Consider the following 17,487-nt stretch of genomic DNA (forward strand, 5'->3'; position numbering starts at 1 on the left):
TTCCAGCTCACAGGAACCCAGCCTGTTAGAAAAGAGGCACCCAATTCCTGCTTCACACTGCTGCTAGGATGTATCATCTTTTTAAACAGATGAAAAAAAGCCACAAGACAACAGAGAAAAAGCTATTTTAACACAAATAGCTTACTCTCAGCAGGCTTTGTGGTTTAAAGTATTTGTGGTAAATGAGTTTCAGAGCCACTAAAGCATTTCTCAAGCCTGGTCACTTCATGGCCCTACATTACACACGATGATGTCAACGAACCCAGAGAGGAAGAAGGAACAGCAGAATTGTGTATCTGGCAGCAGAGAGCCTGTGACACTGCACAGTTCTTGTATGGAACCATACATTAGATTTGGGTTTTAAGGTGGAGATTTTCCACCAAAGTTTTGCACAAAGACACTGAGTCCAAAGCCTGATTTCACCACAGTTCTTGTTACTACTGAGATTTTTTGCACCTCCCCTGCTTAGTTATTCAGAATCAATGGCCAAAATGCCAGATAACATTCATCTGGGCACCAAAATATGACAATTGAAATAATATGATCTATCATGTCACAGTTTATGCAATCCCATTTTCATACACTTTTCTGCTAGTCCTTAAACTGAACTCCCACTTTATTTTCACTCCAGTGATTCTGTTTTCATGTTGTCAATATTTTTACTCAGTATGCATATCTTTCTGATATCAAATCACTGTTTAAATAAGGATCTTAGAATTGACATAGCCAATTACAGAAACATAGATGCTTTCATGTTTCCCTTCAGTTACTGTAAACTCATGCAATTTCTTTTTTTAAAAAGCAAACAAAACCCTCCAGGCTGCTGCTAATTTGTGTTGCACTTCCCCCAACTCCCCTCAGTGTCCCTGGTTTATTTTATGAGATTGCCTCCTGGGGAACATGCTGAAGTTCAAGGCCAGGGAATGTTCCCACTCTAGTCCATGCAAGGAGAGTTTATGGCTGGACTTGATCTGAAACTAAATTAAACTAAGTGAGTCTATATTTGCCAGGAGCAGGATGAAAATTTCTATCTACAGCATAAGTTTTGTATGAATTAAAGCATTTAAAAGATGGAATCTTGTGTGCTGGTTCCTAGGTCTCGTCCCTAGATACCTTCCTAGGTCACTCATCCAGCTTTCCTCAGGAAATCTGGTACTGAGAGTATCAAATATTTTAATCCATTTTGCTCAAACTGCTTAATGAAATCATAATTTAAACAGAAAGAAATCCCTTCTTCCCACCCCCCCCAGCTCAGATGAGGAATTGCTATCACACATTTTGCCACCAAAAAGAGAAGTTAGGCAGCCAAGCAGCAAGTTTTTAATGCTCTCATTCTGCTGTGTCACAGGGCTGAAAGGAGTTTGCATCCTAACTTCCCCCTGGTTCTGGGCTTCATGTGAGGAATGACATGACAGATTATCCTGGAATTTGCACAGATGATGCCTCACAGACAGGGGTGTTATCTCTGGAAAAGAAGTCACCAGGGCTCTGCTCTGTGGAGCTCATGACCTCATCCCACCCTCACAGTGGCTGAGGCAGGAAGGAGGATGACGTTCTTCACTCCATTTCTTGTACTCAAGAATGATAAAAACTCCCTGTGGAGCTCAACATCAGCCCTACCATGGGAGTGCAAGGGGCTGGGAAAAGCAAGTTCATGATGAGTTAGTGAATGCACAGCAGAGGGTGCAATGGGAATGAGAGGCTGAGGAAGAATGTCCAAAAGAGAATTCCTCTAAACAAAGCAGTGAAGGTAGAGAAGCAAAATTCTCACCATAAATCAATATTGTGATTGTGCTTTGGTTCTTCTGACTGTAATAGCTACCCTGAGATGTCACACAGGCCTCTATATTTGCAAAGCCACATCCTTTTTTCTAAAATCAATACATTTAGTTCAACTTGGGTGTAAATCAGAGAAAGAAACCTACAGGCTGATGCTCAGAGAACACTCCTAATAGTGAAAAGGGCAACACTGCCAGAAGAATCTGAATGAAGAGGATGGAAACAGCCCATAAAAGTAAACATGCAAAAATCAAGATACAACATTATTCATATTTCTTTGAAGTGACTGCTTACTGCATAGTACAGGAAAGTGATTAAAGTAAAAAGGTTCCTACTGTCTTACCTGGTAACCTTCAGTCTTCTTTTGGCACCATTTCAACAAAGCATTCCTCTTGGAACCCCCATACTCCCGGGCCAGGGCTGCCAGGGGGTCCTTCCTCTCCACACTAAACCAGGGAAGAAGGGATAAGACAATAAATACACTTGAAATATCTTCAATTTTTAATTTTTTAATCTCTTTCATATCTGTATGACAAAGCAGAATGGCAGCACAGAACATGAACATAAACTAAACTGAATTAGGCTTTGGAGCTTGCAATTAGTGTTTTCCTTTACACAAGGTGGTGTCACTGCACATGAAGAGCTGAAAAAACAGAACCTGTGGATAGGCAGTGGTGAGTGTTAACCAAACATTTCTGCTATTATTTTCATCAGCTCTGCTTATACAATTTTCAACAATTTATATATTGAAAACTAGGATTTAGGTGTAAAGAAACTGCCTAAAGAACCTGTAACAGTAAATTCACACCCAGCTGAGGTGCTGCAAAACAAGCTCTTGAATAAAATGAAAAATGTGAAAGCTGAGAACATTTAAAGGCCAACAATCAAAACACCCACATTGTCTCACTCTACAGCTTCTACTCGTGGAAATAACAATGGAGATCAGAGGAAAATATATGTTTTTTCTCAAGAGAGGAGAAAATTATGTGCTCCACTTCCTTCAGCCCTCAGAGCCTCTGGTTTTTAGCTCACCACAACATGCAAGATGACAGTAAGATAATGAGGGCTGACCACACGTACTCAAGGTGGAGTTCTTGTGCACAACTCAGTGGCTCCTGAAAGCTTGCTATCCTCATTTCCCATTTCACAGATAACTGTGATCATTACAATCTGAATTTTCATATCTGGATCTAACAGAGCCTGGTAATTCCCAAAAATCAGCCAGCAGAGTTTGCTCTGGAGACAAGAGATCCTCCAGATTAAATCCTCCAGATTAAAACATTTATCTTGGTTCCAGGTAAAGCTGTTGGACTGCCCTGTTCCTCCCAGGAAATTGGGCTGATACCTGAGTTTGCTTTGGGGTTTCAAGCAGCTGGGGGTAGAGGAAAGCATCCTGCTGCTGAAGGCCATGGGGGGTTTGCTCAGGGATTCCAGGGAGGGGCTTTTGCGGAGGTAATGGTCTGGTTTCAGCTCTTCATTCCTCCCCTTCAGAAGGTCTGTGGGAATTCAAAAAAAGCTGTCAGTTTGCAGCCTGAAGAATTTGATTAATCACTGTCCTGCCAGCCCAGCACACAATATGGAGCCTGTTGTTTTGATTCTAAACAAATGTACTCATTTGTTCATTAAACACACATGGGGCTAGGAAACCTTGAGCAGATTAGAGGTGACCACAACAAGGAATGGCTTTGATGATTTCAACAGTACAGGCTGCCTGGTTTCCTGTGATTGATACTCCTGCTGGGGGGTAGGGGCCTCAGGTGAATGAAGGGAAATACCAAAATCTACAGTCTCCAAGGTTCAAAAGCTGAGCACCAGATATCTTCACCAGATGACTGAGCAGCCCTAGTACAACGATTTCTTTTCTGCCATTAGCAGACCTGTGGCAAGAAAGCCTCCTGTCTCCTGAACACAGCCCAGGGAAAGGCACTTACTCCTCATGATGTCTGACCTAACTTGGAGAAGGCTCAATATACTCACAGCAGATGCATCTGTATTTTTCTTATACATATTATGTAATTTATTTAATGTATTTTTATATATATTGTTGTATAGTCAAAAGAAAATCCCTGCATATCAATCTATATTAAATAATAAAATAATAATAAATAATAAAAGGTGATGTAACAAGCCAGGATTGCACATCATGTTATCAGAAATTACTGATATGGAACACAACTTTTTCACCTCTTTTTCAGTTCCATCCCTATGATAATTACCAATTAATGCCATATATCACTGAGGTGTGAATTCTTTCTTATCTCAGCTTCAGCTCCCTTTGATTTATTTCTGGGTGCTAGAAAGTCCAGATGGAGTCAGGAAACCTCTGACTCTCAAAGATCACAGCCAAAGACCAGCTCTGGGTGAAGTAATCCATGCTCCTCTCCAACTATGCAACATTTGGGTCACATTAGGGACATCACAGAACCCTGCTGTGACACTGGTCAGATGGAATCAGCCAGAAGATTTTTATTATGGAGACTACTTCACTCTGAATTTCCTTGGGGATAATTTTTGATTCAGTGTTGTTTGCACAGGACTTGGATCAACTGCCTTCTAGGATTATTTAGATTGGAACCAGAGCTGTTACAACTTTACAGTGAGTAAGCCTTTGCTATGGATTATTGGAACTAAATTAAATCCAGGTACAAAGAGAAGCTGTAAATACAGGGACTTGTTAGATAAGCAGCCATAAATTTTTACCATACAATGGCTTATAAAATATCTGTTGATTTTAACAGATTTTCACAGAACTGTCTATGGGTAATAACAGAAATTATCCATGGCCAAGAGTGGAATATTTATTGTTAAGGGCTGGCATCATATTACATAGCTGATAGATTATTTCACTCTACAGTAAACTGGTAGAGATTAAAAAGGTCTTATGTTGTGTTTGGGATCTACACACTCATGCAAGACTTCCTGGAAACCAACTGATACAAGTAAATAAACCCTGTCCATTTCCCTAGACAGAAGCAGACACTTCTGCTTGCTTAGGCAGGTTCTAATTTCTCTTCTGTATTACCAAACTATTGCAGAAAATCCAGTCTAGCCATCAAGAAGTTGTGACTGATTGTTGGGGCTTTTTTTGTCCCTTCCTGCAGTTTCACTACAGGAAAATAATATTTCATCTGTCCTTAAAAATTCAAGAATCTGTTGTTACTAACTTTGATTACAATGCAACAACACATTCAGGACCAGATAATCAAAATAAAGGGCCTAGAGAAAATGGGAAACAAACACTGGTAGGAAAGAATATTAAATGACAAGAGAACAAAAGCAAAGTGTGAAATGAAAACAAACTCATCTCTTGAGAACTCTCAAAACAAACTATTTCCAGCCCAAATATGACTGCTCCTAAAACAGTCACATCAGTATCTGAAATGTTTGATGTATTTCAAATGAAGCTCAATTTAAAAACAAATAAACCCTCAGAAGACAGTGCTTTGGGTTTGTTCCAAAGACATACATGTTGAACAAAATCCAGCCCTCTCCAGTTCCACAGTGTGGATTAGAGAGGTGCCATGGATCCTTCAGAATAAAGAAGGGGATTTTGTGTTGGCAAACCACAATAAATCAGCTGTTTTTTAGTTATGATCAAGATGGGAATAGAAGCACAACAAAATTAATAAGCTCTGTAAAACAAAGATATTGGAGGCACTTTCCATGGTTCCTTTGACCATGTAAGAAGAGGAAAAATGGCTCAGGCTGAGGCCAACAGTTAATAACAAGCTTAGTTAACAGAAAGAGGCAGTGTCTGTACATTTATCACAACTTACCTGCCAGAGGGAGGTCTGACAGCTCTGCATGTCTGGCAATGCCCTTGCTGGCTGGCTTGGCATTGTTATACACAGAATGTCTCTGTGAAACAAAGGTGCAAAAGGTAACTGAAGAAGTATTGGCCATCATGCTTAAATAGGTGAGCAAAAAGAAGTTTCTGCTATCTCAAGAGCACAAAGCATGTAGAGAAATAGAGAAACCTTTCAGCAGGGTATCAGCTGCACCTAGAGTTGGGTAAATAACTGTGAAAAATAGAAGGATAAAGTGACAAAATTTTATCTGGTAATACATAGGTTCCTCAACTACTTCACACTTCTATTTGTATGATTTTTCTCTTGCCAAACACAATTTAGAGTCACAAACCAAAAGTAAGAATGCCTGTTCCCAACCCTGACTCTGCTCCCAGCACCCTGAGTCATATGTCAGGAGGATTCCTGTCTCTGCAGCCCCAGCAGCAGCTTTCAACGAACACCCCACCATCATCAGGCATTAATACACAGTTCCCAGACCTCACTGGATAACAGGAAGCACAAATCTTGGAAACTTCAATCCCTTGTGTCCCAGCTCATGTGCCAGCTCCCTAGTTCAGTGTGATGTTTCTTCTATCTCACTCCCAAAACCTCTTTTCTGGTCCATGGTGATAAAAGCTCAGAACTGTATTCCAGAGTTCACATCCGTCCACCAAGACCTCTACGCTGAAGTCCAGACAAACTCACTTTGATCCTTTTTGTTAGGACCACAGCATTTGATGTTCCACAGCAAACAAACAGATGAGTTTCCCCTTCTCCCTGTCAGCAGATGCTGGAGCCAGCACTGTGTCCACCTCTTTTGAATCTACAAGGACAGAAGAGCTCCTTGTACCTGCATTGGGGAAACAGCAGCCGCTGGGGCTGTCCTCACTGGAATTCCACTGAGAGGGCTCCTGGGCACCTTGTGAACTGGGATATTTTGTCCACTGCTACCTGCAAAGAAAAACCATGGAAACATCTGGATTTCAAACCCAACTATCACTCTCTTTTCATATCAGAGAACCACTGTGTAGTGACATTCCATCTTTATGCACCAAGCACTGACAGAAAACACCCATCCAGAAGCAAGAAGCAGATCCTGCTCACTGCTAGAAATTCTTTCACTGCAAAGTACAATGTATAAAATACCTGAGCATCCCAAGTCAAAGGACTTTATCAGTGACTTCACAGTGGCTGCAGATTCTGGAGGTGTGGGAGATGCTCTGCTGAGGCAGACGCCCTGCCAGCGGCTGGCTGTGTCTGACTCCAGAGAATCCACCTCTTCAGCTGCCAGCCTGCAAGGCACAAACCACAGCAAAGTCAGGGCCCACAGCAAGTGCAGGCACAGATTAAAGGTCTTCATTGATAGTGAGGTAAATCCAACAATGAGCAGGTTTTACTGCATTGCCCAGAACATGGACCACTCTAAGAATATTCAGGTCCTTTTCTTGCAGTGCCTGGCAAACACTAAATCACTGGGTCTAACAAACTTGTCTGCATTGTTAACCACTTCATCCCCATTCCCAAGCCTCACACAGGAAGGAGGATTTTCATAGGAAAAACTAAGTGGTTTGATGAGACTTCTTGTAATTATCAATAATTACTTGAAGATGGGCTTTCAATACAGCAGAGGTGCCAAGGGGCTGCTTTGGCTCTCAGTTTATAGTGAGGAAAGTAACTAAAAGACAAATACACTTCAGAGTAAAAACTCAACGCTTAAAACTTATCAACAGAGATATCTGCTAAATAAATGAACCCTCAATCCAATTCATAAGCACTTATACAGGGAATAAAACTCTAAAATGCTTCATCCTAGCACACACAGGAAGGCCAAAATCCAATGGCTAGAATGAAGACAAAGCAAATAGAAAATGTTTCATATTTTAATAGGAAGGATAAAGAAGTTACTCCTTTGAAAAGAAATTCTGAAGTCAAGATGAGGTGCTGGACTTACAGAAGTTCATACAGGAAGGCCCAGAGCTGTGTTAAACATCAAATATAATCCCACAGAGAAAGTTGCTTCTAGTCAAGTATTTTACATGATATTGCTTAGTGACTTACCTGTATTTCTCAGGTAGATTTGGAGTGCAATTATCTAGCTTTAGTTTAGGAAAGCTGCAAGCAAATAAAGTCTAGCAATGTAAAAAGAGATTATTTGTACCTCTCCCACCTGCTCAGAACCTGCACATGAGGTGCTGAGCAGCAGATCCTGAGCTATCACCACTCCTCCCTGTATTTACAGTGTTTGATACACACCAAGAGCTACATGAACACAAAACCAGAAATTATTTCATAAGATGCCTGAAGGACTCCATCCAGAAAGTGCCTATGGGGTTGAACAACTTCTGTGAGCCAAAAATAGAAGTCAGAGCCTTTCCCTTTAGCCATCAGAAAATGAAAAAGGCTAAAGGGTGTCAGTGAATAAGAGAATTAGAGTGACTCAAGTTTCTATTTCTGGCAGGGCTTAAGGAGGTGCTGTCTTTAAGCAGACTTCGCTATTTTTTTAATTCATTGAAGCTCCTTGTGTGCCAGGGGAGCTTGCAGAGGCAGATGGCTGGAGAAAAAGCCATTTCAGTTCCATTCTCCTTAATCCAATAAGGAGGAAGGGCAGATTGGATAAGATTCACTGAGCTCTGAGGGAGCCAGTGTTTTGCTAGCCCTAAGTTCCAGCCTTGACTTCTTGTTCTGTGGTTCATAAAGCACGAACAACAAATCAGCACGTAACAGAATCTGCACCTGAGCTACACAAACCACAAAAGCTAAAAGAGCCCTGCAAAGTATGGAGGAAGGATAAATTTCTGCCTCAAGACCCCAAACCACCCAGTGCAATCTATTACAGACTTTCAGTCTGGCCTTTGACTACAGAAGGATGGAAACATGTTAAATAGAGTAACTAGACCAGCCCCTGTGCCACAGAAGAATCAATTGAGAATTTAAGTGCCATTATTGTGTCATTATGAGGATTCAAGTGCTGCAGTTACAACCAGTTTCCTTTTTTTTTTTTTTTAGGATGCTTCCTGTAATCTTCCATCTGTATATTTGTAATAGGAAGCCTGAAACAACCTCCTTGATTAAACACAATCACAACAGCAAACCAAGGCCTCCCTTGCTGCAAACCTTGGCATAAAAGGTAAGATCAACAGTCCTGAGAGCCACTTGCTTCAACTAAAACAACACATGGCAGCCAACAAGCAATGGAGACATGAAACTGGTGAGCACTTAACCTTAAAAAGAAAAATCTGTATGATAAGGGGATGCATGTCTGTGTACAGAGATGGGCTTCTCAAGAGAGAAGCAGAACAGCAAGAGCTTAACTTGCAGTAGCTAATTCAGGAGGACAGCAGAGAGCACAAACTAGAAAGATTAATGATAAGCCATAACTCCAAGCCCAAAATGACTCCTCCTCATGTACAGAATTTCTTCAGCTTAGCACATCTTAGGCCATCCAAGAGACAACACAAGTTCTGCTATAAAAATGAGGGATTTGAACAAAATGTCAGCAAGTGCAGTATGCTTTCCTGGAAACAAGAATGAATGGTTCACACAGAGAAATGCTGCACGTGCAGCTGGCTGAAGTGGAGCAGCTCCAGGAGGAAGCAGAGCACTGGAGCCACAAAGGAATTAAAGCATGCAGTCCCTTTCACAAAAGCACTGCTGAGTTTCATTCATTCACTGGTGAGAGAAATAGATGCAGAGAGCTTTTCTCTAACAGCAAGAGTGAGTCTCCTTGTTTTCTAGGTTCGAAACGCGTGGACAACGGACTGACAAAAAGGTGCAAGTCTTTCAGGGCTTAATGTACAGATTTTTGGCAAACTCAGCCTTCTCATGTTTGTAAAATTTCTAAATTGCTCTGATGACTGTTACAGGAGGCCTAAGACCACAGGACCATATTTTCAGAAATAATGACCCCCCCAGTCTCATCTTTGACACAGTTCCTGTCATTGTGACTCCTCCTGAACTCCAAGGCACATGAAGAAGAGACACACAGCTACTGCTGCACAGGATAGAAGAGAGGCCAAAGGCAGGCAGCAGACAATTCCAAACACTTAAACATTTATTTGGCACTTCAATGTATATTTCTTAAACATAAAAACCAACATTCAACAGCTGCCAGCACAGCAGAGAAAGGCAACACAAGTGTGCATATAGGCAAACACTCCAGTAGCACGGCACAAAGGTGGGGCCATGCCAAAGCCAGGACATCCTGTGGAATTCTCCACTAGCTCAGCCTGCTCCCACTCCAGGCCCTTGCTAGGTCTTCACATCCAGAAGAAAAGGACAGAAATCCCACAGCCAAACCACAGAATTCCAGTCCTGGAACAAAGAGTGAGAATCTCCTGGTAGAGATGGTGATCTCTGAGTTTTTCCTCAGCATCCATGGAAAGCTCTCTCCAGGTGTCTCCAGCTGCAGAGCTGAACTTCAAGTTCTCCCTGATCATCAAATACTTCACCTGAGTTAAAGGCATGAGAACAACTCCTTTCTGAGAGGGTGTTTACAAGGGGCTTGATATGTTCGTTTCTTTTCCTTCTGCTCTCTCCACCTGCAGTTCTTCCAGGAGGACAAACCTCACAGGGAACTTTCCCCGGGAAGGTCACAGCAGGACACGCTCCGTGCTTGTCCCTTTCCAGCAGCACCGGGACGGCCATGCCACCCAGTGGTGAGCGCCTCGTCAATGCAGGGGTGGGAATCAAACCAGCAGAGCAGCTGAGAATGACTGAGTAAATCCGTGCTTGCTGCTGGATTTCAGTGACCTACCCCCAAGTCTGTGTGTCTGTATAAACTATCTGTTCTCTTACACATATTTAGACACACAGAGATAGATCATAGAATATAATATTAGATGGAGAATTTATGTATATGCCATTAAATTTTACAAATCAGACATACACATTCAGTTTAATTTTTGCTTAAGGTTAAAATGGCATGTTTGAATTCCTGTTTCAAGGAAAACAGCCCCATCTCTCCAAAAAACAAAACAAAAAAAAGCTCTCAGTTATTTCAGATCCCCAAATCTCTGTGATAACATCTTATGGCTTAGCTGGCTTTAGAGTAATTCAGAACTTCTTCTGCCTCCTGGTGTCCTCTGAAGAGAGAAGCCTTCTGAAACAAAGAGAGAGGCTCTTGCCCATGGGGAAGAGGTGGACCTGAGCATTCACACTTTGCAATACACTTGAATTTTGCAGGGTAATAAAATAACCAGAGGTGCTTTCTTGTATTGAAACTTCCCTTTTTCAGCTGGGAGTTGAGGCAAGTCCTGCAGTGTCTCACAGGCCTGGCAGTGCCTCCTTTCAGGGCTGTGTTAGCTGGCAGAGATCAGGCACCTGTGGAGAGACACACAGCAGTTGGGGAGGTTATGGAAAGCCACACCATGCCCACCCTGAGGTACAGCTCTCTATTTTACATCATCCCATCATCTCTAAATTAGGGAGAGCCAGGGAAACACCAGTGGGGTGGCTGGGACAGGTAAAGGAGCACCTTAGTGTACTCCACTAATTTGGCTTTGAGACGTGGTGAGCAACAACAGTACAAAACACAGAATAAATCTGTGTTACTCAGATGGGAAGAAATTAATTATTTACAGCCAGGGAATCAATGTAGGACAGGGATGGTTCCTGGCCTTCCTCTCCTCTGCTCATTTCAGACTATTCATTCAAAAGGGGTGCACAGACCCATCCAGGCAGCTGAGCTGCTCTACCTCAGCCAGAGCTTCAGGGTTCTTGCACTAGAGGGGATGGAATAACCTCATCCAATGTAAAAAAACCCACCAGGAACTCCCTAACAAACCCAAACCCCCACACCAAACAACTCTGAGGAGCAAACAAACACTGCTTTGAGAGCCCTGCTCTGCCACCCTCCTTTGCTTGCTGTGAGAGCAGAGTGAACTCTCAAACCTCTGTGAGACAGAACAGCTGCAAACACAGGCACAAATGAGCAGCACATCAGCACATACAGACTGACAGCAGGGTTTAATACACAGACTACAAGCTCATTTCCAGGAGAAAAGCATGTGACACTGCCATGCTGTGGCATTGGAGACTTCAGGAGGAAAAACAGAAGCAAATTAGTGGGATGCATCACAATCTTCTGTTTAGGCTTCCGTTTGAAGATCTGGTTAATTTTTTTTATTATTCTACAAAGTCGCTCATTTAATTACAGATTTAATTTCTCTAAGTACTACTCCTGGCCCAACTGTCTTCCCTACATGTTCTTAGTTCGAGGCACAAAATGCTTTAGTGCCAAAACAATTTCGACAATTTGAAGCCAAAGAATCAAAGCAAAACCTTGAAAGTTTTACTCAGGATCTTATCCTGTCTGGTCTTGAAAACCTCCAAGGATGGAGACTATTTAACTTCCCTTTCCACTACCTGTGAGGAGACAGCCACACAACAGTGGACTGTCAGCTTCTGCATTTTACTGCAGAGAAATAACATCAATTAGGATGTAAAATATCATAGAAGACTGCCTGAAGCACGGGTTTATCAATTTGTAGCTTCAACCAATACTAACTTGGGACAAGTTAACTCCTTTTTCCCTTTTTCCATTTGGTTGATGCTTGTCCAACCTCCCCCCCAACATTCTCAGTCATAGAATTAGACATTTAATCTGTGTTAAAGATGCCCTTGGGAGGCTCTTACCTTCATTCAGTTGAACTCTGATGACCTCATCAGGATTTTTTCTGCAAGTTCTTGGGCTGTTCCTAAACCAAAAATGACTTTTTGTCTGATTAGAAGAACGTAACGGTGAAATCAAACTTGGAGGCAGGAACTCAGGCAGCCACAGGCAAACATTAAAATGGCAGGATGTCGTAGGAGATAAATTGGCTTCAAGATGAATTTATGAGGTGGAGTCTAATGACCCTCAAGAGATGGCTGAGATTTTGCCAAAAACCTTTGAGTAGCAAGCTCTTTGGAAGGTACATTTTCCAATAAGAGCCTAAAAATCAGACGAGAAACTTTCACTAGGGACTGTCAGACATTCAGCTGAGCGTGCAGCTGCTCAGCATTAGCAAACATGAGGAATACTTTATAGGCTCTGTTTAAGTATCATGCTACAAACTGCTTCCACCAGTGCTGAGCACACATCAAAATCACCACAGGCACCAGAATCCACTGCTGATTCTGAGCAGTGGCATTTGTGAAAGCTGACAAAGTGATGATGAGAATACCCCCAGAAATTCCTGGGTGAAAGAAGCCAAGGTGCTGGGGGAGACAGCGATCTCAGGATTGGAAAAATATCTGGAAGTGTAGAACTGGCTCTCAGCAGGAGCTTTGGCAGCTTCAGGAACTTGTTTCATAGGTCAGTAGGGCTTTAAAGTTGCAGTGTTTAGCTGATGATCACTGGTCTGTTTAGACAGGGACTTCCAGAGGCTTCATTCCCCATACCACTCAATTCCCCATACCACTCAATTCAGACATTTTGCACACTCTGAGAGTCAAATCACTTATCCTGACGGATGCAAAATTTGGTTTCATTACCTGCCTTTGAAAGAGAATCAATATTGCCCACTGCAGACAGCACATCTGGCTCCATGACCAAGGCAATACTCAAAGCAAGCTACACAGAGTCAACATGACACAGAGACAGACACATCCATGTGTGTGTGACACAGAGGGAGACACAACAGCCAAAACTGACTTCATTAAATACATGTCTGAACACTTCCTCCTGGAACTACAGCTGTATGGATTCTGGGGTTCCAATTTTAAAATGAGTATTTGCAGCTCAGGCTTCTTACACCAAAGAGCTGATCATAGCTTTCATCCTTATAGATGAAAGATAAATATTCCAGTTTGCAAATTAGCAGGTCATCTTCTATTCATTTGAAGTACTATCAAATATATCTTAAAAGCCAAAATAATACAGAGGGGAAGCTATGAGAATATGATTCCCCACCCTCATATAGGAAACCTGCTTTCAACAAGAGAAATTTCATTAAGAACAAATTAGAAATGGAAACAGAGCCCAGAACCTTAAGTACTGTCTGGTAATCATTTTGTCTGAGTACATGGTCTGTAACAGCTTTTCTTTGCATCCACTTGGGACTCTGCTAACGAAACTGGAGCCTAAAAACATTCCTTTATTTTCTGAAAAGTTTTTCTGTTTGTTCAATCCAGGAATTCTGATCCCTACACCTCCACAATAAACCTCTCCCATATTTTTAGTCCCATCTACTGTATGGCTGCCGTGGAAACTCCTGAATGGAAAACAGTGAGCAAATAAGTGCAACGTAGAGCTGGACTGTTACTTCACCTGAAAGAAATGACAGGATTCACCCTGTTCCTGTGGCCATTGTGCCAATGGCCAAGAATTTACCAGGAGAGACATTAAAAGTCAAAATCTTGAGGAGTAAAATTAATTTACACTTATTTCTGATGAACAGATGACCGCTTGTGTTACTTTGTCTTTCTACATTGACTTCCCTCAGGTTAAGAAGTTCTCTTCTGGAGTATCTGTACCCAGCCAATCCTTCCAGAGATGGTTTAATACAGCTGCACAGAGCTATAAAGGCATCACCATATCGAGAGCAAAGCTATCAGAGGATATTGGCAATTGTTACTACTTAATGTTTGCTGATTAAAACCTCCATGGCTTAGTTGACAGAACTAGACTGCCAAAAAGAAAAAACAGAAACATCTTAGAATAAGAGACAACAAAATCTGCCAGAAGAGTTACAAACAGACGAGATGCACATCCAAGCCAGCAAATAGTTACTGACAAAGCACTGTTTGCATGCGTGTTAGCAGGCACACAGAGCAAGTCTTGGCCGTGGTAAATGGTAAACAACCAACCTGTTGCTGCCCTTCACTTCATCCAGCTCCTTCTGCAGTCTGGCATTCTTCTCCTCCTCCTCCTGCAGCTTTCTCTTCACCACACGGAGCTCCTGCTGAGCTTCACACTTAATGTCATTGGCTACAACCACTGCAGTCTGCAGGTCAGCCTGGAAACGCCTCCACTCCTCTGTGTCCTCCTGCAAAGAGCAGTGAGAACCCCAAACTGCTGTAAAAATGCACCCACTCCAGCTCAGCACTTAGTTATTGATCTCTATTGCAGTGATCACAAGCAACCAGGATTTCCTCTCCAATTTTAAGGTGGTGCTGGGTCAAACAGAACACTCGCCTCTTTATACTACCGAAGTTATTGCCAAAGAAACTCATGCTCAACTTTCCACTCCAATATTGCCAAGGAGTCCAAAGTGAAGAGAATGAAGACTTAAAGGTGCAGAAAGAATTTCTGCTCTTGTTCTAGGAAAACACAATGCCAGTATTGCAATAAAAACTCAGCCTAGCCTTGTCTTGGAGCTTAAATCTTACCTTCATCTGCTTAGTCAGAGCTTTCAGCTGCCTCTCTGTATCTTGTTTTTGTTCCTCCAGCTTCATTGCTTTACCTAGGAATGATAAAAAATGTGAAAAGATTATTAAACACGTAAGGGCAACAGTGAAAATGAGAATGGGAAGGCAGAGCAGCTGATTTGGTTTTGCTTCTGGTAATGCCACCAAAGTAGACTAAACTGAATGAAGACACTGTCAATGATCAGGAATGGAACTAACAGTAGATCTGGTACTCAAACATCTCTAAAATATGTCATTATTTTCAGGTATTAAACCAGACAAATTTAAGCAACCCCACGTGGATTCACTTGCTCAGCACACAGATCCCGAGGGATCACTGATGTGAGGAACAGCCACTGGTTCCACCAGGTGGCAGCTCCCCATCCTCAGCAACCTCGACTTCACTGCTCTTCCCAGTGCTCTGACCTAAAAACTCTCTAATAGAAATGCAGTAATTCCCATTTCTGTTACAGGTAATACTTCCTTCACTGAAGAATGAGGCTTGGAGACTGTCTCTAGTGTCCCATCTACAGCACCCTCTGTTAAAATAGCACTTCTGTGCATGAACAGAAGGGAATATTCAAAACTGGAATATTTGTAAAGATCAGACCTCCTCCTCCTCCTCCCTGTTGCAGCCCTAACTGAGCCCCCCAAATAAGCTCACTTCAATCCCTTTTTCCAGCTCCACCTACTTTCTAGGTCACTGATGAGCTGGTTATTGTGGAGTTTTATAGCACGATGCTGCTCCACCTGGTCTTCCAACTCAAAAATGGTCTCCTTCAGGTTTTTGATATCTGCTTCATTCTCTGATGTCTTCTCCTGCAGCTTCTGGCTGGTTCTGCTCAGCTGCTCAGCCTGTCGGTCACACACCTCCTTCAGCTGACCATACTCATTCTCAGCCTGGGAGGGAAGAAAAAAGGTGCAAGTTTGTCCTTATTTCTTAGGAGATCTCACTCATTAGAAACTTTACTTGTGGATTTAAGCATTGTGTATACCCAGTTTTCCATGAAAATGAGAGTCTCAGGAAGCAGAGAAGAGAGATGAATGTCAGTTTGCTTTCCTGGCAATAAAGATAATACAAGATGCTGCAAAGGAAATGAAATTTTCTATATGATGACCACAATTCCAAACCAATCTCTGCAGTTAATGAAGGGAGAGGAATTATATTCCCAGAAATCTCCACTTCTATTTCTGTAGAACATTATGAAAGTGATATCACTGCCTTAGGGCCAGGCTGGTGATCAGTTCATCCACATTAACAATTTGCTGCTTTTACCATGTGCATTTTCAATGGGCTGTGAAAACACACACAGCAGAGCCAGCTACTGCAGATAAGTGTATTTCTGAATATGGGACATCTGGAATTACTGAAGGGGGAATCTGCTGCACTTCATTTCGCTGGCTCAGCCCACTGATCAATCCTTCCAGGTTAGGGGGGAGCTCTCTGACTAGGAACAAGCTCTGGAAAAGGTGCAGGCTGCCAATTCAGTGAGCAGCACTGGCACAGCCTCACTGCAGGGCAGCCTTACAGAAGCCTGTGGTCTTGTTTGGGTGTCACAAACAGCCAGTGATTCAAAACAGCTTAAGTCCAGGGAAGGGAAGAGTAAAAAGAGGGAAATCTGTGGTTTCCAAACCAAGCAATAAAAAGTTTGGTACAGAGTCTGAGCACTCAGCAGTTTTTCATTTATTCTTCATGATCTGCAGCTCCAGAAAGCACTTGGGAAAAGTGGAGGAAAGCTTCCTCCACTAACTCCATTTGCTGTGGTCACCTATTTTAGCTGAACGGACATCTGGATTTTCTAAATCACTCAAACCATGGAGGTGCTTTTTGGCAATGCTCTCTTCCCCTGCAGCCAATTTTATCATTCTTCTCATGCTCCCTTCTCCATACAGGAAAGGCTGCACACTTTCACTCCTTCTGCAGCACTGGGACATAATCACTGCTTGTGCTTTATTAACACTTGCTGAATGATGGCTCACGCTGCAGCTCCTCTGAACAGCCAGGATCACACAGAAAACAGGGACACTAACTTGCTTAACCTCATTTGGAGCTAAGCTATGAATCACTAATGAGGTAAATTGTTCTAAAAATATTTTTTAATGTTGCTTTACCTATCCCAAAACTGAGCATTTCTTTTTTTTTTTTTTGTAAAAATATTTGTTTTATGAAAATTATCTCATCTGGAGCTTGACTGTGCTGTGACTTGTTGCTGCCCCTATCAGCTTCCCTGAGCATTAATTCATGTCCTTGTGTTCTCATGACCAATGACATCTATACTTCACTGCTAATTAATTGTGATTCATTATTCAGAATTTAATATTCACAGCTAACTACTTATGCCCTTCTCTTCATCTGATTAGCAAGTGATTTACACTATTTGTTCACACCATATCAAAGAGCTTTTTTATTGATCTGCTCTTTGCTCCGATTCTGATAGACACAATTCTATTTACTGAAAGAGTAAATTCTACAGAAGGTATTAGGACAAAATAGTTAGGAATTTATAAATACAGATATGTCAATAGTTATTTCTGAGAAAATATGGGTAGAGCAGCAGAAACTGAGACAATATCATATAATCCCAGTTTCTAC

At 42.0% G+C, this 17,487-nt stretch overlaps 1 protein-coding gene across 3 annotated transcripts in view; it reads right to left on the bottom strand.

Moving 5' to 3' along the window:
* The window catches only part of SPECC1 (sperm antigen with calponin homology and coiled-coil domains 1), a 72,522-nt gene that overhangs the window by 13,528 nt on the left and 41,507 nt on the right, over positions 1-17,487 (bottom strand). For 2 of the 3 annotated variants that reach the window (XM_084219079.1, XM_084219080.1), the window contains 8 exons: positions 15,587-15,794; positions 14,877-14,950; positions 14,355-14,533; positions 6,714-6,859; positions 6,418-6,518; positions 5,556-5,637; positions 3,125-3,275; positions 2,123-2,225 (listed from right to left, as the gene is read on the bottom strand). In XM_084219079.1, coding sequence (XP_084075205.1) covers positions 2,123-2,225; positions 3,125-3,275; positions 5,556-5,637; positions 6,418-6,518; positions 6,714-6,859; positions 14,355-14,533; positions 14,877-14,950; positions 15,587-15,794 — 1,044 coding nt within the window. Of the gene's footprint in view, positions 1-2,122; positions 2,226-3,124; positions 3,276-5,555; positions 5,638-6,417; positions 6,519-6,713; positions 6,860-9,689; positions 10,887-14,354; positions 14,534-14,876; positions 14,951-15,586; positions 15,795-17,487 lie in introns of those variants that run through there. The other variant, XM_084219081.1, reaches the window with a different exon arrangement.

This window comes from Fringilla coelebs (assembly GCF_963513975.1).
Source record: "Fringilla coelebs genome assembly, chromosome: 20".
NCBI lineage: Eukaryota > Metazoa > Chordata > Aves > Passeriformes > Fringillidae > Fringilla > Fringilla coelebs.